Genomic DNA, 25,014 nt, shown 5'->3' with positions numbered 1-25,014 from the left:
CTGAATTTTTCAATTAATTATATAATTCTATATCTTATAAGAGCGTATTATTATGAATGATATCTCTTCAATTATGAGGCTGAGTGTAATATATTTTGTTTTGTTATATTTAATTTGCTGACTGAATGAATCAGCAGTATGCAATATGCTAAGTGTGGCACTGCATATAGCTTTGACAAGAATGAACTACATTGCATAATGGTTACTTACTGGCTTTACATACACTTTGAAATACAGCTGATAGGGAGTGACATTCAATTTGCACCTTTCTTTCCTCTGACTGAGGTAATCCATGTTTCATAATTATTACTTTTTTGGGAATGTGGTAGAATATTGATAGTTTATTTTTTGCCTTTTGCTGTTGGAGCAAAACCTGTACCATTTTCCCTGCTATTGTTTACTTCAGCACACAAAAATATGAGAAGGGTCCAGCTTCAAACAATTGAGCATATTTGCTGACTCTCATTTATTTAATTTCTTTACTTTAAATCCAAAGATTTGTACTTTTTTCTGACATTTCATTCACCACACCTAAGGAAAAACCAGCAGACAAACATGAATAGTGACTTTTTCTATTCAGCTTTTAGTGCTTACTATTAGTAATTAAGGGAAATTCTACATTAGTGACGTGACGTGACATGTGGCCAAGTATGGTGACCCATACTTGGAATTAGTGCTCTGCATTTAACCCATCCAAAGTGCACACACACAGCAGTGAACACACACACACCGTGAACACACACCCGGAGCAGTGGGCAGCCATTTATGCTGCGGCGCCCGGGGAGCAGTTGGGGGTTCGTGCCTTGCTCAAGGGCACCTCCGTCGTGGTATTGAAGGTGGAAGAGAGCGCTGTACATTCACTCCCCCCACCTACAATCCCTGCCAGTACGAGACTCAAACCCGCAACCTTTGGGTTACGAGTCCAACTCTCTAACCATTAGGCCACGATTTCCCCCAGTCGTGGCCTCGCGCTGTTGTGATTAGTTTCACATTCCATGCTACTCTAGTTCTTTATAGCGTATAACAGGGTATGTGATTGGCCGAGGCTTCAGTCCACCTTCATCAGATTCCATTTTACCGCATGACTGGCCCGTATCGAATCCCTGATACTCGGGTCCAAAACAGTGACCCACTTACCATCCCCTGCCTTCTGTTATCTCTCTCTTCTATGTTATTTTTCTTTGTTAATTGAAGTGTTTTCATCCCTCAGTCAGCTTGTTTATTCTATAATTACAGACTTGATTATATGATAGTCTCCAATAAATGTTGTAATGTTTGTGTAAAACTACTTGTTCCAGTTATTCTCCAAGCATATTTTGAATAATCTTCATACAGCTCACAACAACAGTTATATATATAACAGTATGTCAGTGAAGAACCTTCAGTATCCATGGAACCTTTCCATTCCACAAAAGGTTATTTATTCTAAAAAATGTTTTTTTCAAAGGTTCTTCTAGGAACTGCTCACTGAAAGGTTCTTTGCGGAACCAAAAATGTTTGTAAAAACCCCATTTTAGAACCTTTATTTTTAAAGCATAATCTACAAAGCTCCAAAACAAAAACAACAAAAAAGCTAAAGTTATGACTCTTACAAGTTTTCTAAATCCACTAACATCTTCTACCTAGTTTAAAAATGTACACTGATATGTTAGTGCTGTAGCGGAGGAGAAGACAATGATGGATGAACTATTCCTTTAAGGAATGGCATATACATTTCTAAGTGTGCGTGTACCTGCTGCATCCAGTTACTGTCTGTATGGAGGACTTTAGTACTAAGTTGGAATCTTGTTTATAATCAGCTATATATGAGGCTTCCTCTCTGAAACCCCGAACAACATGACGATGGAACACTAAAGAACACGCCTTTGTGTAAAGAGAGGTTTTAATAAGAGAGTTCCTGTATTTACGCTCTGAAGTCGTTCTCTCTCGCGCTGTTTTCCTAATGATACCATTACGCCTCTCCAGCGCTTCTTTGGGTGTGAACGCAATGACATCCCCGCCTTTCGCGAAACCCCCTCCTCTCCTGAGCAGAGTATCACATTCACACAGTAACTCCATAGATCACTCCTCATACACCATCCTGCACTAAAAAAAACAAAAACAAAAAAACAATAAAGGACGTTAAAGAAAAGACCAGACAACAAGGCGAGCAATGCTATCTTCTGACAATGCCTCATCACCACCGTTAAGAGTGAAGCAGGATGAATTTCATCTTCTACACATTCTTGGCATACTTTTATTTGGGATCGCAAATATTCCTTCTCCATACCCTGCTCGTCCAGCCCGCTCATTCTCACCCGCAGCCCTGCCACATCCTTGCGCGGATAGGACACACCGTGCGCCTGGGTGCCCTCCTGCCTCCCCGCCAGTCGGTCCGGGTGCGGGTGGCTCTCCACCGCGCCCTCAGCGGTCTCGCCGAAAGCGGCAACAACTTTCTTCCGTACAACTTGAGCCTGGACGTGGTGGCTCGGGAAGCCCCGAGCGGAGACCCCGAGTCGCTCTTCAGGTGTGTGTGTCAGGATATAGTGGTCCAGGGGGTCTCGGCTGTGCTCGCCTTCCCTCAGACGCAGGAGGAAATAGTGCAAATGGAATTTATGTCCTCTTTTTTGGAAATTCCTTTTATAAGCATCATTGAGCACGGAGAGCCCCTCAAAACCCAGGTAACACGTTTCATTTAAGCAGCAAACCTGCTCCTGTTTTCAATCGTGTGTTGATTTGTTTGACTTTTTAATTGCAACTTACTTCTGTCAGGACCACTATCATCAAAGATGATTGACAATTAGCATACAGTTTGGATTGGCGGGATGGTTCTGTTCTGGGCAAGAACTCCCTGCGCCTCCATGCAGCCTAGCATGGATGAGAGCAGGGAGAGCAGCGATAACCCCCCAGGGTAAACAGAACAGAACCAACATAAATGTATTGCAGATATTGTTAAAGTTCAATAATGTTATGTACACATTTTAGAATTAGTCTGATTCAAGGAGAATCAGAAGGCTGAATCCCGACTGACAGAGGAGGAGCTGGGGATGGAGGAGGCTAATTAGCTATTGAGCAATGCGAAAACTGCTGATACTACTGAGGGACCTTATATATGAATGCTTAGATAGGTGTCGTATTCCCATAGGTAGATGGGGATCAGCTGAGAGTCAGCTGATGCAAGCTTGACTAACGTGACCTGCCAGAACTAATGCTACACTTGATATCTGTGACGCGTTTTATGCTCAATACGACTTGCATGCATCTGTTGACTGGGAACGCACAGGAATCGGTGTGAATTTAGGGGGGTTTGGAGGTGAAGGATAATTAAGGTTTGAATCCCCCCAATTAGCCTAATGCTTGAAATACACCCCCTCCCCAAAATATTCCCACCCTTAGTGGTCAAAGCACTTTGTGGGGCCATATGCATGTTTTATTACATAACATATGCATTTCAAAGTTGTTTTCAAACAACGTTTAAATAACAAAAAAGTTTTCCCGAATGCGGTAATTGTACGCTCCAAAACAGAAATCGCGTTTCCGAGGAGGTAACCATAGCAACAGTTCCTGAACACTTTCCATTAAGATTACTAAGATTACTATTGGACAGTTGCATCGACAAAACATTATCACTTTTTAGATGCGTACAAAATAAATAGATCACTTTTTTTCGTGTTTTATTTATAGCGTTTTAGTTGTGAAACGTTATAATTGTCACAACAAAATAGTTTAATTAAAAAAACGTGAAAAATGTACTGATCTGTAATAGGCTATATCAGTGGATAAATGTGAATTCTTCAAGGACAAGATTCTCCTCTTTTTTTAAATCACTTTATTTTACATTTTGTTATGCTTGTCACGTGACACAGCAGCCACAAAAGCACTGCATAACTGATATAGGCTTATGTTTTTTTTATTTTTTATTTTATTTTTTTTTTACTCGAAATAAAATAAACGTGTTAACTATATCAGGAAATATCTCGATTCTCGAACATAAGTAAATGCGTTTTGCCCCATATTGTTATTTAAACTATAAGTGATGGGCAATGTAGATAGTGTAATCTACTAACTACACATAAAAACCCGACTTTTTATTTAAGCAAAGGCTTACCAGATATGTATTTTTAATACGACTGACTTTGTATTTAATGTGAATTTAATAACAATATTGTGAGTTACTATAGACTATTATAACATTTTCATTTTACAGAGAGCAAAGAACATTTACATTATAAAAGAACATTTTCACTTCAGTCTAGCCAGAGTTCAGGCACTCTCCAAAACTCCCATTTAAATCCCTGAAGCTGTTTACACTGTGAAATGAATATCTTACTTACATTCATACGCACATCTGCACAGTCACCGACCGAGTGAACAAAACACCGCGTTTCAGCGATGACTCATCTGAACGTCTCTGATTGGCCATTGCATTCATAAGCTCAACAGAATCGTGTGTGATTGGTTATAATGCAGCGCTGTACAAACGCGTCTGTCTCTGGCTCAGCAGCAGCCAAAGCGCGAACGCAGATTTGAATTTAGCAAATGATGCTGTGCAGCACTGGATCTAATCACACAGGTGTGATTGTATCGAATATAAAAAATATTATTCGGCAATTTTTTTGTGGAAGCTGCATTTAAAATCCACTTGGATCAGAAATCTGAGGGGGCACGTGCCCGGTCGCCATGATTTTGCCAAGTAAGGCATGTTTCTGGATCAAGATCTTTTGATGATGCTGGATCAACATTAATGTCCAAAAATATAGACTTAACCCAATCCCTACCCCTAAACCTAACCCTACCCATAATTTATTCCTAAAATCAGTGGGAAATGATAGCTGATTAACAAGAGTGTAGAAGCACCTAATCCTGATTGTAAGCCTAAAACTGACATTTCCTGAAAAGTTATATCTCTATTCTGATTGGTTGATTGGAATGTTGTTCCAGGATCAACAAGGATGTTGATCCAGGAACATGTTGTACTTGGTGAAATCATGTTCACCGCTCACTTTGAATGGGCATGACGCCTCTGCTGTCATCCCTGATATCCATGTTATGCTGAAGGCATAGCTAAATCCCAACATGTATTCACGTTTGTAGATTATTATATTTTTTTGCTTGTCCTTGACAATGAAAATGTGTCACCTGTGTAATTTAGATCCACCAGACTGGACAGAAATCTAATTAACAAAATAACAAATATTAATTACAAAAATCTAGATGAGTAATTAGATATAGGACACAAGACACATTTTCAAAGATGGCAGGCTTAGCGTAATCGCCAAATCAGGTGCTTGTCAAACAATTTATGCAAGACCTGACCTAACTAATTATCTACCATGCCCTCAATTTATGTGCTACCCAAAATGGCCTATAATATGATTCAGAGTTTTATGTTATTTTTTCTCTCTCTTTGATGTCAATGTAGATTCATTTTTGTGGAGATTTTGGCTTCACTCTGAGATGCAGCTTGATGTGGACTAGCCCTCAGGTCACAACAGATCTCCTCAGCTTGTGTGTTAGGTTTGTGTTTGGATTGTTATGATCCACCTGCTCTATAGGAGAAAATGTTTCTCTGACAGGTGTGTTCTCTCAAGCAGAAATAGATGCCGCATTGCATTACACTCAGTCAGGTATGTCATACGCCGAGACAGTTTCACAGACATCAGTGTCAAATGAGATGTCCTGCTAAAATGCTGGAGTTAATGATATGGCCTGGAATACATTAGATGGTTAAAATGACATTTGCATGAAGCAGCTGTGCTGTTTGCATTTAATTGTATTTCTCTCGTTTGTTTGTTGTCATGTTTGATGCTGAATTGTTGGCATGCCTAATGATATATTATGGAGTTCATTTGAGTGTATTGGATATTTTGCACCTGTCTTGGCTGCGGAGGGAAGCTTCATGTGCTGGTGTATTTGGCATGCAGCACTGGCTGAAAAGTACTTACATCACAAGGTACTTTAAGAAATTAAAAAGGGAGAAAATACGGTAAATCTTACAGCCAGATGGGGAAACGCATACATTTGTCTTGTTTAATATCCATCCATTAAAATCTCTTCAGGGGCTTCTTAACTACTGTCCAAATATTTAGTGAAAATCCAGTGAAATTCTCCACATCTAATCATTCAACTTGAGCTCATGAGTATTTGTATGCCTTTTTAATAAAAAAATGTGTGGTTCTACCACACATACTCTTACTTACATTTGTATAGATGCTGAAATATACAATATTGACATACTGACAGCATCTAAAATATAAAGTATTTACATATGAACACTTTATAGGTGTACCAGTGTACAAATTTAAAGAGTTAACTCATGTACTTAATGTGAAATGATAACATTTCGTTCTGTTCAGTGTGATTTCTGCTGCCAACTCGTTTTGAAGGATTACATAATGTTAAACAAGACTATACTTTACAACCTTAAAATAAAAAATTGTTCACTTAACAAGTACTATTCATTTTGTTTGCCATGGGAGTCATGCTGTGACTGACAACAGAACCAAAAATACAACATAAAAACACAATATGAGTCTGTTTTATTTATAAACTGTAATCCAGATCTTCAGAATCCATTCAACTGCGAGGAACACATGCAAATTCAAGCCTTTATTCATCTGTCTTCATCTCCATCCTCGGCATCAACCGTAAATATCAAATCCTGCACTCGTTATAGGGTTGGGTATGATTTGAATGTTTGTGATTCTGATTCTTAACGTATAAAAAATGAAGTCAAACATTTTTCATGAACATATTTATTCTGTGTCTTTTTGCAAAACACTGTGTTGCTGATGAATGCCAAAAATCAGCAGCCTAAAGTACACTTACACAAGGAATCTTTATACAAAATATTCACAAAAATAACACAGCAACTAGACTAACTAATACAGATTTCAAACATTATTAAGGTCAATTAATCAGTCAGTAACAAAATAAGAACAAATTAGCAATAGCACTAGTAAATAAAATAAATAGAACAAAGTTCAGGTACCGAAATTGAAACCAAATGTAAAATAGCACTGCATAGTTTTATAAATTAAATATAGATTAATCCTAATTAGAGTTAATCAGTCAAGATCAGTGAGTGATTTTCTTTTTCTTTTGTTCTCTGATTAACATTAATGGCACAGACAGCAGAAGGAATATTAAGCTGCACCAAATACACAAAATAATGTTCTTTTTAGCAGCATCATATGACCCCTTTAAGACTGAATGCATGGATCCAATTTGTGTGTATTTGTCCATTCAAGCACAAGCAGATGTGAAAGAGAACTCAAAAACTCAACTAAATGATAGGCAACTTTGGGTGTGCGCACTGTTTTCTCTTTCACGTCTTCTTGTGCTTGAATGGTTTAAAGTCAGATTACGACACGCACACAGGAATTGATAAGCGAAATCGAAATGCATGTGTCTTACAGAATCCACAGTTCTCACTATGGAACCGGTTCTACAACGGAATTGTTCTCAATACCCAATCATACTTGTTACAAGTTCAAAAACTGCCACCTAAAGAAGTTTTATGACAGCTTTTACAGCAATGGCATCAAAAGCTCATTGGCTCTCGCCTGCTTTGTCACAGACGCGATGTGCTGTGTTTTCGGGGTGATGCGCGTTAGACTGAGAAATACGCACCAAGTCCTGTCAAATGACAACACTGTCATTTGGATGTATAAACAATGAGACCAGACTGAATCATCCTTCTTAAATGGAAAGACTTACCAAAGCCATTGTTTGAGGCTAAAGCCATACCTCCAAAAGATGTTGTCCACTGTCATGAGTCAACGCTGACATCGGACAAGCGGCACAGGGAAATCAGACATTGACAGATCTCACTGTGTAGGCTGTAAACCTCAGTCTCTGTCCTTCTGCAATCTGCCAATCAGTGTAAAAGCTCACGGTGCTCTGCTTTAGTGTGCAACATCACTCAGGCACAAATAAAGGCAGGGTGATAATAGGGCTTGTGAACTGGCTGCTGCTGTAATGCTTATGGGACGCTCTGGAGCTCCGAGCCGCTTGGATCCTGCTTCACTTGATCTGCTAATCTTGCTCTTTGAGGAGAAATGTGTGTTCTTCAGCAGGCTGGCTTTTGCCTTGTGTTGTGTTCATCAATTGTTTGATCTCCATGCGGAGATGCGCACAGGGCAGTGTTGCAGTGTGAGTTTTTTTCTCTCGTTGTTTTGTTCCTCACAGTTTGCTTTATGGTTGCAGTTCTAGCACATCAACTTTGAAGCTTTAGAGGTCCAAGGCCCCAAGGCCTTTTTAATTGACCCCAAACAGAAACAGTATTACTATAGTGGGTGACAATGGCTTTCTGACAGAGTGCATGACTGCTTGGTAATACAACAGTGGGGGAATGCTTCAATAATCTCAGCTGAGTTTCAATTAGATCAGAGGAGCATATTAAAAGAATGTGATGGAAAGATAAGAAGTTAAAAGGATTGTTCACACAAAAATGAATTATTTGTCATCAGTCACTCACCCTCAAGTTGTTGTCTGCTGAACACAAAAGAAGATATTTTGAAGAATGTTGGTAACCAAACACTTTCTGGTCCTAAATGCATTTCCTTTTCCAAACTATGGAAGTCAGTGGGGACCAGAAACTGCTTGGTTACTCACATTCTTTAAAATATCTTATTTTGTGTTCAGCAGACAACAACTGAGTAATGACAGAATTTTAATTTTTGGGAGAGCTATCTCTGTTATTAGTGGTAGATACAGCAATGCAATCCGAAGGTTTAATACAACAAAATACTTTTTAATGCAACAAGAAAATACTATTTTAGTCTTTATACTTAAAGATTTTATATTATATTCGAGGTGTTACTTGCCATTTCTTTTTGATTAATTGTTTAATTTACTAGCAGTTTCGGAGTGAAAATTGTTACTACATCAAATGTTTTGTTCAGTGTTTTTCACACCACATGACTTTCTACAACCTGAAATAACCTTAGCTTGTCATAAAAGGTCAAATTATGTTTTAAGGGGAGACACTGCAGGCAAAAACACTGTTTTTTCATGCACCTGTCAAGTGAGATTTTGGGCTGTTTGGTTTTTCATAAAGTGTTTTTTCAGACTAGTGGAAAGAAAACATCCAAAAGACACTGTTAAGTGTTTCTTTTATAGCACTTTATCTATTTGTGTCAATAGATTTAAATTATAATAAATATATTTAAAGGCCGTTTTCACAAAATTATTTTTTTCTCCTACACTGAGCCATAAATCTCCATTTCAGTAGCACTTACACACACCAAACTTTAAATTTTTATTCCTGTCTATATCCTGAAGGTTTTTACAGAGGGATTTGTTCATATATAATTTGCTTGATTATATACAACATGTTATTCCCCCCAAAATTGTGAAAATATAGTGTTTTCTATCCGTTCTAAGCATTTTCTGAATTATGGAGTGACAAAAATGAGATACCCAAAATTCCCTTTGTAAAAACTTTTGTCTCTAATATGTCAAAAAAATTAAACAAGAATTTTGAAACTGACATCATCCAGTGTTTAGATTTTTGTACTAGAATGTTATGCAAATTAGCACATATTTCATTAAAGAATCACTCATTTGCATATTTAAACCTAACATTTTATAAAACTTGTAATACAAAAAAATGTTTGCAATTATCAATGTAATCAACCAGCCGGGTAAGTAAGGTGATAACTATTAGTTTTTTTTTTTTTTACCCTATTCACCTGCAGTGTCTCGCCTTAAGTGACTTAATATATTTTAGGAGACTTATTTAAGAGACACAAGCCTGAGGGTCTGCAAGGATCTTCTATATATTATAATTTCCTGTTTTATGTTTTTCTGCATAATGGTTGCACCATGTGATTGAGTTGAGTTTTCTATATACTACTGGTCAAAAGTTTGGAATAATTATGATTTGAAAATTAAAATACAGTAAAAAAAGTAAAACAATACAGTAAAACTGTGATATTATGAAATATTACAACTTAAAATATTTTCTGTTTTGTTATATTTTTACAATGTAATTTATTTTTGTGATGGCAAAGCTGAATGAAATCCTAATTATTCCAAACTTTTGACTGGTATATTGTGTGTGTGTGTGTGTGTGTGTATATGTATATGTATATGTGATTAACAGGCTTCAAAAGTCCAAGGACATTTATATTACAGATACATTTGTTCTTTGTCTCATCTGTCCTTGCATCCCAGATCTGCTTGCAATGAGCCCAATTAAAACAATAAATGTTCTTTCTTGTCTCTAATTTGCAGTAGAAATGTAAAGGAATTACCAGAGGGGATGCCAAAAAATGAAAGAGAGACCCAGTGCACAGAAAAACCCAAAACACAAAGCTCTTTATTATGTGGAGTCTATATCTATACAGCTGTAGCGATGTCATGCTATGGAAGTATGCTATAAAGACCTACATAATAAAAAGAGCTTCCATTGACGGTTGCAGAGCTCATAAAAACATCAATGTATTTTATCGCAGTTTATCACAACACTGTAAAATTTATAAGAGAATTGTTAAACTGGCAGTTGCTAAATGGGCAGTATTCAAGTGTGTTTGATTAGAAACCGTCTCCGCACACCAGCAAAGATTATTAAGCCAAAACCATCTAGATATTTTACCCCAATCCTCGCTGTGTGCATGTGTGAAAGGTCCCACGTTTAGTTTGCTTAACACAAAATATGTGAGATTTTAAAGGTCACCCTTGGGCAGAACTCAAGACTATTACTTGCTCCATGAATTTATAGATCATGAAATCCAAGTCTTTTCTGAAACAGCACAAAATTGATCCAGCAATTGCAAAGGACTCTAGGTACTTTCATAAGAAAAAGTATGCAGTTCAAGATTTTGTTGCTGAACAGTTAAAGAAACTTCACTTAACAGAATCAGCTTCTTTTGAAGGCCAGTAAGCGCAAGCCTTGTGCTTCGTGTTTTGCTGATAGCTGGTTAAATATTCAACGTTCAGCAATTTATACAATCTAGTGGTCATTTATTATTATGAAATAGGTTTTATTTTAACACCAGAATTGCAAGGTGAACATTTATTAAGTAACATATTGTTAGCTAGTGGTAGATACAATGAAGTCTCGTCCCAGGAGCTTAAAGATGCACGTTCCTGCTGTTCTCCCGTTTTGTTGAATTGATTCACAATTGTTTGATATGAAAGATCCATAAATATACTACAACGCTACTTTTGAGCTTAATATTCAAAGTGTTTCAGACCGTGTTGTTTTGTCTTATTCAATGCATTTCCTCAACTTCCCCATCCTATGAGATAACCTCCATGGATTGCCTGATAACTTGATGGATAAAAATCAGAGCTGTTAATACAAATCAATCCCAGGCAGAGGTGAATCCCATGCGCTACCTAACTACTGTAATGACTAAGATCACAATCTTTCCACTGTTGTGACCTTGAACAAAGCGCTTAACTTCATGCTGGTCCAGAGGGAGTGACCCTGTGATTGCTGTACTGTGGAGGCATTTAGATAAAAGTAATGTTGCTTATCATTATGTTGGATAATGTTGTTCTCTAATTCTAGAGAGGAAAAACGTGTCCCAAACCTTCACCTGCCTTTTGTTTTAAAAATAGTATTAATTCCACTTCGATATTAATCAGAGATCATCAGTAGATTGTTAATTATACAAATCAAAAATTGTATTACATTTACTGTTTATTTTAACCCCACTCCACCCAAAAACACTCTTCCTCAGACTGTAAATCAACACTTTATGTAAATAGAAAATTGAAATAAAATTTGGTTCATATGGTTTATGAATAATTAAAGGTATTTCATAAAATAGATTCAAATGAAAGGCTTATGCTTTCTGTGATTGGTTATATTTCATACAAAAAGTAAATAAATTGTTTAGGGTTTTTCAGTGATTATGTTTTCTTGTTACTAGCTAAAACCAAACTGCTATTGCACGAGTGGTACAATAGAATATCTTTTTATATTTTATCAATATCTTGTAGTTTCAATTCATTCTTAATTATAACTAAAGATTTGCTATATTTGCAAATATTTTTTATTTAACACGACAATACCAATGTTATTTTAGTGTCATTGTGATACTAGCTAGATTTTGTTGTTTTTAATTTTGATTTAGTTATTTTAGTAAATGAATGTAAACTAAATAAAAATGGGAAATGTTGCCTTGGAAACTAGCTCAAATAAAATAGGCTTGTTTTAATATTTTAATGTATTTTTATATGAGGATTTAATGATAACAATGCTTGTAGACATGGTTTGATGCCACTTTACTTGTTCTGGGTCAACACGAGTATCATTTTAATTACAGTACAAGATAACATTTTGGCTTTTCAATATTTTAAGACTAGCTTCAGAGATTTTTTTTTTTTCGCAATCTTTCAGTTGTTCAAGTGAGAGCTGCTCTCAAGCAACACATTACCAAACTTTAATGCTTCAATCATATTCTCAGTTCTAACTGAATTATCTTTCTTAATTGACTCCCCCAATTTCAATATATGTTGCAATAGAGTCAGGAGTTATTTGTGACACAGAGATCAGCGGAACGCAAAAATCGATATGAATTGAATCAAAATTCCAGGAGCCAGTTATTGGGCAGGATGATACGGTTTGTTGAAGAGAGCGTGCTCTTTTACTAGCTGTTAATGTGGCCGATATACACTCTCCATGACCTCAGCGCTCGGTGCAGAGTGAGCAAACCTTACCTGTATCTCAGCACGGGAACTGATCCACTACACACGAATCCTTCAGAGATCATCTACTGTCTGAGATGTTCATACGCTTTCAAGTATGTCTGTTTACATCCAGCCTCCTTACCTAAACCTCGACAAGAGAGTGATCAAGGATGTCTAAAATACCTGGAGAGAGTATCCGTTAGCATTCCCATTCATCTCAAAGAGAGTTGCTCGGCTGGCACCAGCCGGCCTGGGAGTACATGACCTACATGCCATGTGACAGAACACACTTGAGCTGCAGGAAAATGACGTCCTGACAGATCTGACTGGCTGATGGCACCATGAGAACAGTCTCCAGTCCTTCTCTTGCTCCGGGCTAATGCGTGAGCTGTGACGTGAAAAGCAGCAGACGGGGAAAAACATAAGTCTATTTCATGCTTTTAAAACCCTCTTAAATTGGACTCTGGTGAAACATGTAATGTAATGAATTTTTGATTCATGTGGTTTTGTCATCAGTACGTGGCTGCTGATGAATTGAGCAGCAGAAGAAAGAGAACTTGCAATTAATTACACGAGTCCAACTTTCTGACCACTAAATATAATGATCTCTTTGTAAAGGAATCCCTTTTTAATATATAAAGGCAGGTATAAAGCACTGCAGTGATATTTTTTAGGCTAACATTTTTAGACTAATAATTTCCATTTGCTTTTAGGTTATTGCAGAAAATATGACGTTTTGAAGTTTATGATTCTTACACGTTTTGTTCTTCATTATAATGAACACAACTTTCGATGATTTTGAAGCCTAAATACAATGTATGCTATATAAATGAACTAGATGCTTTATGAAGTGTCCATTCAGCTTTTATTTAAAAATATTTTCCCTGAAAGTTGCAAGATTGTGATTATAAAGAAAATGAGACTGTAAAAGCAGACTAGTGAGTAGATGAGTTTACCTGTTTAATGTGATGGTTTTTAATGCCCTTGACAACCTCTGTAGTCCCATTTAGCCACTTGTTAGCAACCACCCTTTTCAAGACAGTTATTGATGTATTTTATTTTGTAGTATAAAATGTAAAAATATCTTGAGCTTTTGTTAACCCTATAGAGACCTTATTTCAGGCATTTATACAAAACCCTTTGAAAAAACCCATTGACTTCAACACAATGGAACTAACTCCTTTCTGGGTTTTGGCCCACAAAAATTTTATCCCTGCAGGCAGCACTCTATATATTTTTGTGTTTAAACCCATTTAAACTATCTGGAAAAATATTAAACCTCATATTAAGACAACATGCTGTTTACAAAATTAAATAGTTGCTTTTATTTTGTCAGTGTACTAGACCAAAGCAAATTTTAATAATATTATCTGAAGCGTATTTACTTTGTGTATTCACACACTATTCATTTTAGAGATTTTTGGTCTAGTTAAAATGTATTTTAATATTATGTGTCAAATAATGTCAGGTATTATTACAGAGGAGGAAAAATTGTTTAGGAAGATTTAACATTTTTCTTTTTCTTTCCACAAACAATGATTTCGTACTGTTAAAACTAGGGCTAGATAGAATATATACAATAGAATAATCACAGTGAATCTCATGATTTACAACCAGTCCTCTGAATTATATTTTAAACAGTATTAATGCCCAATTTGTAATTTTGGCAAGATATTGAAAGATATTTAATTTTATAACATGTGAACTAGTCAGACCCTAGTTTGAAAATGTCCGGATTGACTAAATTAGATGGTGCTTTGTCATTGGAGCTTGACTGCAAGTGTTTATTTCGTTGTAACATAGATATTCTACTAAATGTGTTCCACATAAGAAAGAAAAGCATTGTTTGGAATGACATGAGTGAGTAAATGACATTAGACGTCCATTAACACCCTACTCAACATTAAATAGAAAAACATTTAACATCAGAACCTGAGACGTGCTGCTGTAACGGTCCCAGACCGGCCTTCGAATTACAGCCCGTGCCCTTGACATCCTCACACCATAGCGGCTGTGTAATTCCCCTCTACCTGATGCTCTGTCTACTGTCTGGATCTGTGTTTCAGAGCGAGGCAGACTTGATGAGCAGTGACTTGATAAGTAAAAAATTGAAGGAGTCCCAGAAAAGAAGGCTGTAGAGGCGTAGAGAGATAAGTTATAACAGTGCACAGGTGTGAGACAGTGATAGGCAGCATTGCCTCCTGGGTACAAGACTTCTCCGGGAGATTTTCACCCCTGACGTTTGGAAGTGACAGTGTGGCCTCTGTGGGAATGTTCTGGCCTGTACTAACCAAATACTGGCTCTATGAGGGAACCCAAAGGGCCAGTTAAACAGCGATTTCCTTTAATTCCCTTAACACGTGTGCGAATTAGCATGAATCTTTGTTAGAGCATATGCTTGTTAAATGTTTGGCTTAACTTTGGATCTGTGGGAATAGGGATAATTCTTCATCTGTAGGGAAAAAAGGTTTCTGTTTTTAGTATGTCGCTGTTGTATAAATGTACCCTGAAATGACAGACTTCTCTCTGGTGATGTATGCCATCTTCTCAGCTCAAGCCTTAAAGCTGTTCCTTTTCTACAGTTGACTGCAAGCTTGCATTTATTTTTGATTGCATTGGCCACATCTCAAAATACAATCAACAATCGATGGATAGAAGCCCCATATATTTTTGTTTGTTAATTGGATGTACATCACAGTATGGAAGTAAACTTCAGTTTTATCGCAACTTTAACCCCTACTGACAGTAATGCTGTCACTATTGTTGATTACCACAAAAACCTTGTCTTCGTTTTATTGTAAAGGTGCAAAAATCAAGGTGAGTCACTTAAAATGGAAGTAAATCTGGACAATTTTGTAATGTATAAATATAAAAACTTCAATTATTACCACATAGATCACCAGATTTCACAATAGACACTACAGAAAAAAAAAACATTAATTCTGTTAGTGGAATTTTGATGTCTTATTTAATTCTAGGACAGCTTGATGCACAAAAGAAGGGTTTAGTCTCACTCAATCAAAATCATTCAGACAAAAATGAATGAATTTTTGTAAGATTGAAAGCATTAATGGGAAGCTTATAATTTTAATTAAATTCAATTCTTTAACATGAAGTAATCTGTTAAAACTTACAAATTGTGAAGTTCTTGTGATTTTTATAGTTGATTTAGGGTTTATGACATTTCATTGTCATGCAGTGGAGAAATGTTTAGTACAGTAAGTGGTTATTTTTCACACAAACATTTATGATTTGACCCATTTTAATGACCTCACTGTGCCTTTTTTCATAAAAAAAAATACAAATGAGCTTTTTTGTGCTAATCAACATCCAACAAATGCTATTGAGCTTAACTTGTACTGAACAAGGACTATTCCTTGAAGAGCTTCTTTCATTTGTGTTTTTTCAGAAATATGTTGCTTTCTTACCTGCTCACGGCTGACTTGACATTTCTTGGGGTTTAAATTGGCTTCACTTCAGCCATTAAAGTGGTTTGTAATGACCATGATATACTACCTATGTACTAAATGAGAGAAAAAAGTCCTTAATTTGGCTGCTTACCCACTGCTATCTACAAGCTTAATACTTATTCTTGATAATATCCTTAAAAGACCCAAGAGCAAGAGAAACATTTATCCACCACAATGCTCGGAATCAATTTTAAGTGTCTGGCCATGACAGAGTAAATGTTTATCAGTGATAGCTATTTAGCCTTTAATTGAAGCAATGATTTACAATACTTGGAAGGGCTAGTCACTTGAATTCTGGTAACTGAGTAACAATTAGAATAAAAGCAAGTAACTCACTAAGTGAATACATAATATATACTTTAAATAAATGCTTGCTTTTTCTAAATTAATTCACCCAGAAAGGAACATTCTTTAGTCATTTACTCACCCACATGTTGTTCCAAAATGGGACTTTCTTTCACCCAAAAGAAGATATTTTGAAGTCCTTACAAGTCAAAACAACATTGGATCCTATTGACTTTAACTCTTTCCCTGCCAGTGATTTAAAGGGGTCATGAACTGAGAAATCAAAAATCCCTTGATCCCTTGATCGTTTGACATATATAAAAACATCCTGTGAGTTTCAGAACTCAAAACTTACTCGTTATTCTAAAAATAGCTTATATTGAAGCCAATCTGCCAAAACGACAGCTTGTGGAATGTGCCACTTTATGACGTAATAGTGTGGCTAAACACCACCCCAGCAGAAGAAGATCAACGCCTGCTTCTACATCACTGCCTGTTTAGCCCCGCCCACCGATTCGCGCATGTAGTGTAAACAACGAGATAGGCAAACGCAGGAAACGCAGAAACCAAACGTAGAAACCAAAAGATGGCCCTTAAGAAAACAAGATGCTGTGCAGTGCCAAGCTGTGGAAGAAATGCTCTCTGCATTGCCTTAATTCTGATCCCAACATTAGGAAAGGGTGAATGAACTTTATTTATTTCCAGACTGCGTCAGTAGGAACTTGGTCCTTTGTTCACTTTACCACAGATTCATTTACAAACAAGGCACAATTCGAGGCAGGATTTTCAGAAATATTGAAACTAAAAGACGATGCTGTGCCGAACTATATCGACACATTCCCACTCCCAGCTCGTCACATATTGACGCTTGATCAGGACACTTTAGCATCATTTTTCGACGTTCAGGGTCCTCCATTGCTTTAAATAAGAAACCCTTGGCATCAGTATGCCGACACGAAAGGCACTGGGAATTTTATCGTCATGATTAAATTATATATTAGGTTATAATAATGCCATTATTGGATATAAGTCGGGGTGTGATTTTTCAATGTAAACAGTCACAACAGTTTTATTTACATTACATTATTTACACATTTATGAGCACGTTACCCAAACCCTTGCCCCTAAACCTACCATTTGTCAATAAAACACAAGATATTACAGGCAGATACAGCTACAGTCATAATTTATTCAAAAAAATATTAATAATCCAAGTTTTCCGAGGCAAAACGATTGATTTGTGAGAGGAAAAGACACGATCGCCATCTCCGTCCGCTGTAAAGCTCAGATCCTGTGTGCAGTCTGTGCGCAAATTCAATAAATGCCGCCAGAAGAAGCCTTACGTTGGTTGTGAAATGTCATTGGCTCTTGTGTGTCTCGTGAACTATTGCGTCATGCTACAGGTGTATCTTTTTGAATGAGATGTGAGCGCATTAACAGAGTGGGATCATTTTCAGCGATTAAAACCTTATGTTTTGCTCTCTTCTTTGCATAAAGATATCGTATGGCTTTAGAAGACTTGGAATGCAACAGGACTTGTTTGTAATGCTTTTATACTGCTTTTTAATGGTCAGTTTTTGCAATAAATACCTGTGACTGTACTTTTATTAGCCTGCTACATGTTTTATATTGTTCAGAAGTGGGTAGGTTTAGGGTAGGGGTGGGGTTAGGTGCTTCAATGAAAGTATAAATTTATATAAAATTATTTCTATTTTTTACAAATGCATGCAAACCATTAAATTAAGACAAACAACTGAAAACAATGGAGGAACCTGCATGTCGAAAAGTGATGCTAAAAGGATACCCCTGTGCGTCGAAAAAAATAAGCTAAAGGGGTACCTTGAGTGTCAAAAAGTGACGTGCCAAACGTCAATATGTGACGAGTTGGAAGTGAGAACGTGTTGATGACTATATTGGATCCGACAGTAATGTCGCACCACACAAGTGTAACTGTTTTTTTTTTATTACGTGATCACTATTGCTTTGTCTGTTGAACAGATTATTTGATATGAGTATTTATGTGTTTTTAACTTAAATCCCAGCAGCATCCATCTGTGAAGACTGTCAAACATACACAACTGTTAGCCAATCATACTGTAGCAGTGGGCGTTTACTTCCGAGTCTACAATCTGCCACACCTATTCAAACAGAGTGTAAGTGGGTAGGTTTAGGGTAGGGGTGGGGTTAGGTGCTCCAATGAAAGTATAAATTTATATAAAATTATTTCTATTTTTTACAAATGCATGCAAACCATTAAATTAAGACAAACAACTGAAAACAATGGAGGAACCTGCATGTCGAAAAGTGATGCTAAAAGGATACCCCTGTGCGTCGAAACAAAGAAGGGGTACCTTGAGTGTCAAAAAGTGACGTGCCAAACGTCAATATGTGACGAGTTGGAAGTGAGAACGTGTTGATGACTATATTGGATCCGACAGTAATGTCGCACCACACAAGTGTAACTGTTTTTTTTTTATTACGTGATCACTATTGCTTTGTCTGTTGAACAGATTATTTGATATGAGTATTTATGTGTTTTTAACGTGTTGATGACTATATTGGATCCGACAGTAATGTCGCACCACACAAGTGTAACTGTTTTTATTACGTGATCACTATTGCTTTGTCTGTTGAACAGATAATTTGATATGAGTATTTATGTGTTTTTAGCTTAAATCCCAGCAGCATCCATCTGTGAAGACTGTCAAACATACACAACTGTTAGCCAATCATACTGTAGCAGTGGGCGTTTACTTCCGAGTCTACAATCTGCCACACCTATTCAAACAGAGTGTTCTGATGAGGGGGGTCAAAACTGGACAGAAAATCGCCTATTGTACAAAATAATAAAAAGGCAGTTCATGACCCCTTTAAAAAAAAGGTTTCCAGTCATCAGCTAAGAAAGCATGCGTTTTTGTCAAAGACTACGTCCGGATTGGATTCAAAACGATATAGAAGAATGCATGAAAAAAGCTGGCGTATGGAGTAGATCTCTTACATCAACACCCCCAAAGCTTGCATAGTCATAAACCACTTCTTGGGTCAGCTTTTTGTTTAATTTTTATTTTATTTATTTATTTTTTTAAAAACTAAACTTAGTGTTGATTTAAAAAAAGAAGAAGAAGAATGCATGAAAAAAGCTGGCAGTCCCTTTTTAGGTTCGAACCCGCATATTAATCCTTAATCTGTAACCACAAGCTATGACTGCTTTGAATTTTTTTAGTTTCTCTGTTCTGAGCCTTTTCTTATTCCTCGTATCCTCTTCTTCTCTGTTCATCTACTCCATTACTCACTGATTCCGTTTCTTATTCATCTACTCTTCTGCTCTCTCTATGAATGAGTTCCGCTGAGTAGGCTTTGGCAGGTTGAAGCGTGAGATGGGCTCTGCATTTTTGCCCTCCTTTAAAACTAATCCTTTGTTTTTCACTCTGACTGCAAACTACCCTTTGGCAGGCGAGAGCCTGGTTGGATTCTAGCAGGGCAGAGGAGCCTGCCAAAGCCTCGTCTCCCAACACAGCGCTCTGATATTAGCCAATTCTTTGTCATGTTGTGCTCCTGCTGTTTGGGTCGTGACCGCCATTTTCTGAACATCTCTCCGTCTGAGCTTCTGTACTGATGCGTCAAAGTCTGGGTCGCCCACGTACCTTCGGCTGTCGTCTGCCAGGGGTCTTGACAGAGGCTGTGCTAAACTGGGCAGCTCTGACCCAGTTGCTGTAATAGGCTGTCAGGATAAAGAGGCTGATGACAGATGCTTGTGACGAGCATTTCAAACCAGCCACTTCTCACTGACCGATGTAGCAGTAGGGGTGGACTTAACACCAGGCAAAGGTATACAGCTGACAAGGACCCCCTTAGAAATTTGATGTATGATGAATTAGAAAATGCCACTGTTATATCATACGTGCCACTAAAATAACACTTTATTTTCAGCACTGCAATAGTGCAGGTTAGATGCAAGTTAAGCTTCAGCAACAGCATTTGTGGTATAATGATGCATGAAAAACTTTTTAAACAAAAAAACTAAATTGAAGCTATAAAATTCTATAAAATATAAAATACAACTTTTCCGTTTCTTATTCATCTACTCTTCTGCTCTCTCTATGAATGAGTTCCGCTGAGTAGGCTTTGGCAGGTTGAAGCGTGAGATGGGCTCTGCATTTTTGCCCTCCTTTAAAACTAATCCTTTGTTTTTCACTCTGACTGCAAACTACCCTTTGGCAGGCGAGAGCCTGGTTGGATTCTAGCAGGGCAGAGGAGCCTGCCAAAGCCTCGTCTCCCAACACAGCGCTCTGATATTAGCCAATTCTTTGTCATGTTGTGCTCCTGCTGTTTGGGTCGTGACCGCCATTTTCTGAACATCTCTCCGTCTGAGCTTCTGTACTGATGCGTCAAAGTCTGGGTCGCCCACGTACCTTCGGCTGTCGTCTGCCAGGGGTCTTGACAGAGGCTGTGCTAAACTGGGCAGCTCTGACCCAGTTGCTGTAATAGGCTGTCAGGATAAAGAGGCTGATGACAGATGCTTGTGACGAGCATTTCAAACCAGCCACTTCTCACTGACCGATGTAGCAGTAGGGGTGGACTTAACACCAGGCAAAGGTATACAGCTGACAAGGACCCCCTTAGAAATTTGATGTATGATGAATTAGAAAATGCCACTGTTATATCATACGTGCCACTAAAATAACACTTTATTTTCAGCACTGCAATAGTGCAGGTTAGATGCAAGTTAAGCTTCAGCAACAGCATTTGTGGTATAATGATGCATGAAAAACTTTTTAAATAAAAAAATTAATTGAAGCTATAAAATTCTATAAAATATAAAATACAACTTTTGCACTCCCTCAAAAAACTTACATTGGCTGACTCCCAAAATGCCAGAAAACCTTTGTGAGAAACTGGTGATGGAAATAATAATGTGAGGTGGGACGAAAAACTATATTTCAGAGCTTTTGCAACCAAACGCAAAGTTTCCTGGGGGAATGAAAAATGCTAGAAAACACAAATATGTTTGTAGTTATATAGAACAAAATAAAAATGTTATTTCAAATAAATGCTGTTCTTTTGAACTTTCTAATCAATATAGTTATTTTAAAATTGATCATGGTTTCCAAAAAATGAAGCAACACATTTGTTTTCAACATTAATAATAATTGTTTTTTCACTAAATCAACATATTAGAATGATTTCTTAAAGATCATGTGACACTGAAGACTGGAGTAATGGCTGCAAAAATTCAGCTTTGCTGGAATAAGTTATTTTAAATTGTAATAGTATTCCACAATATTACTGTTTTACTGTATTTTTATTCTATATAACTATAAGAACATTTTGTAGCAAACATTTTACGTTCCTCCAGGAAACTTTGTGTCCACTCACAACAGCATTGAAATACAATGTTTCCATCTTGTTTTTTCCTTATCACAATGTCACACTAAAATCATGCTAATATGCATACTTTTTTATGCACATATGCATTTATGTAAGGGAAAAAAATGTTTTTGTGGTAATCAAAATTATACCACAAGTTTAGCTGTCTATTGACCCTAGTGAAAAAAAAAACAAAATACAATGCATTTGAAGTACATTTATTTCATGCTAAGTGTACTACAAATACATTTACATGTGTACTTAATAAAAATACCCTGCAATTGTACTTTTACTATACTTAAAGTCTGCTAAATTGGAACAACCAATTTTGTACTTAATGCACTTTACTTGTGCTGAAGTCCAACTAAAGATATACTGAAGTATATATTTGATTGTGCTATAGGAACTAGTGCAAGTATACTTCAGGTACATTTTAAATATCTTGCGTTTAAAGACTGAAATAATTCAAAGATCATACAATCAGTAGTGACATTAGAACACATTTTAGACTTAATATTAAGTACTCCAAATAAAGTTGTATTATAGTTTTTATATCAGTAAGTCTTGAGCAATATGTCAGAAAATATGTTACTATACTTACTATACTTAGTATGAAATAAAGGTATTTTAAATATATTACTTTTTTACTAAGGGAGTTTGACTTTAAATCTAGAAAATTCCTTTAATGCAAGCTAGATATTAAGGATGTGACTTAGCAACTGCAGTGAGGCAGAAAGTCACAACCTTAAATGGAAGACCTAAAATGATCTTTCAGTGTAAAATCACGATAGGCAATCATTTTAATTAAGCCTACACCTATCACCTCGAACTAAATGAATAGCAAAAAATAGCATGGTGCAAGCTGGGGAGAAACTCAGCTCTGAGAAAACCCAGTCAATGTGTTTTATTTAGTTTTGTGCTCATTTCTGTCTGTGTAGTACGATATGGTGCAATTTAGTGTGCTGTAGTGCTGTGTGTAGCTACTGTATAATGCCATATAAAACTTCTAATTTAGAAGATGGAGCCGCTCAGCGATGAGATGTTTATTGCGAGTTATGCTCTGTGGCGCTACAACAGTTTGTTTATTGCTTTATAACAGTTTGTTGTGGTTTTTAATGGAAGGTTCATGGCTATGAGTCTTTTTTAGCTCTCCTCACCAGACCACAGGCTTTATTCAAGCATATTTATCTGAAGTCTCCTTCTTCTCATTGCAAAGCCAATTAGGTAAACACAGTAAGCCAGCAGATTCACCAACAAAGCCATCAGATATTACAGAATAAACTGGCTAGGCTGGTCGATCAGAAAATATTTGGCAAATTGGGATTGCAAGTTGGCGTCCTCTGATACACATGCCAGCTTGGATGATTAACAGAAGAATGATTAAACCTGATTAAACAGATCATGTTTTCCACTTTCAGGCCAAAAGTAACAGGGTCGTGACCAACATGTAAAATACATGATCGCTGGTCAGCAAATATGGGTTTGTCGGTAACACTTTATTTTAAAGACCAATTCTCACTATTATCTAGCTGCTTATTCGCATGTCTATTACTAGCATATTGGCTGTTCATTAGTACTTATAAAGTACATATTAATGACTTATCCTGCATTACCATGTTTTAGATCCCTTAAAACCACTCCATACCTAAACTTAACAACTACCTCACTAACTATTAATAAGCAGGAAATTATGAGTTTATTGAAGGAAAACTCTTAATTAATATGAATATGTGTTCCCTGTTCTAAAGTGTTACCAGTTTGTCAGTGACAGACACACTCATAATTACACATTTTGGCTTGTAATGCATCAATCCATAATATCTCTTTTTAAAAGCATATTTGTTATGAGCTTGAAGGTTGATATATTACATAATATAAAACCATTCTTTTCTAATGGGGAAAAAGCAGTAAAATTGGGTTGAAGAGAAATTCAGCAAGCCTGTGTTTATTTGATACAAAATACAGTAATATGGTGAAATATTATTACAGTTTAAAATAACGGTTTTCCATTTTAATAGCCTGTGTTTTAAAATGTTTTTTATTCCTGTGATGCAAAGCTGAATTTTCAGCAGCATTACTCCAGTCTTCAGTGTCACATGATCTCTCAAAAATCAAGTGCATCGTTAGTTCTTGCAGGTCACGTTAGTCAAGCTCGCATCAGCTGACTCTCAGCTGATCCCCATCAACCTATGGGAATACGACACCTATCTAAGCATTCATATATAAGGTCCCTCAGTATTATCAGCAGTTTTTACATTGCTCAATAGCTAATTACCCTCCTCCATCCCCAGCTCCTCCTCTGTCAGTCAGGATTCAGCCTTCTGATTCTCCTTTGAATCAGACTAATTCTAAAATGTGTACATAAAATTATTGAACTTTAACAATATCTGCAATACATTTATGTTGGTTCTGTTCTGTTTACCCTGGTGGGTAATCGCTGCTCTCCCTGCTCTTATCCATGCTAGGCTGCATGGATGCGCAGGGAGTTCTTACCCAGAACAGAACCATACCGCCAATCCAAACTGTATGCTAATTGTCAATCATATTTGACAATAGTGGTCCTGACAGAAATATAATGATTTGGTGAAAAATTTCTAATTATTATTGATGATTGATGTTCAAGAACAGTAATTTTTTATTTATTTAATTTATTTATTTTTGGGTGGCAACATAGAAGTTTTACTATTGCTTTTGATCAATTTAATGTGGTATTGCTGAATTAAAGTTTTAATTAAAAAAAAATGTTTTTGAACAGTAGTGTATTACAATTTATATAACAGTTCTTTCTGGTCCTAGAATCTGATTGGCTGACAGCCTTTTCCAGCAGTGCGATATTCAAGCAACTCCAGCCGTTTTACAGTTTGTATCACTCCGCTTGCAGTATTTCTCACAGCGAGTGTCATGGCAGATGCCCAAATCCACTATAATTTTATAAATAATCCTGATTTTGAGTCACGGAATGTAGTTTTAAGAGTTTTTAAGGCGAGAATGTACTTGTTTAGACTTCAAATATGCGGTTTGTTAATAAAGATAACATCTGTTTGAAAATTTGTTTCGACATTTTCGGAGTTGTGAGCTCCAGGGCGTCAGAGGCTGTTCAGCGTTCATGAACCCGCAGAGAGCAGCGCCTCGGCCAGATCTTCTGGAATTTGCCGCTGGCTATGATGTCTCTATCAGAGTATGTAAGCGGAGTGGAGCGGCAACAATTTCCCCTCTGCGCTCCGAGCATTCAATAATCGCTCCGCTCTGGGTTCACCATTTCCTGCTC

The 25,014-nt window shown here is 36.8% G+C and overlaps 1 protein-coding gene across 1 annotated transcript in view; it reads left to right on the top strand.

The window, feature by feature from the left end:
* Positions 1 to 2,075: 2,075 nt before the first annotated feature.
* The window catches only part of LOC107656093 (glutamate receptor ionotropic, NMDA 3B-like), an 84,510-nt gene continuing 61,571 nt past the window's right edge, over positions 2,076 to 25,014 (top strand). The window contains exon 1 of the mRNA XM_016443787.1: positions 2,076 to 2,660. Within this exon, the coding sequence (XP_016299273.1) occupies positions 2,202 to 2,660 (459 nt within the window). The 5' untranslated portion in view covers positions 2,076 to 2,201. The remainder of the gene's footprint in view (positions 2,661 to 25,014) is intronic.

Source organism: Sinocyclocheilus anshuiensis, unplaced genomic scaffold (assembly GCF_001515605.1).
Source record: "Sinocyclocheilus anshuiensis isolate Anshui unplaced genomic scaffold, SAMN03320099.WGS_v1.1 scaffold51, whole genome shotgun sequence".
NCBI lineage: Eukaryota > Metazoa > Chordata > Actinopteri > Cypriniformes > Cyprinidae > Sinocyclocheilus > Sinocyclocheilus anshuiensis.
Note: the sequence above shows the minus strand (reverse complement) of the source record. Positions and strands in the feature narration are given on the sequence as shown.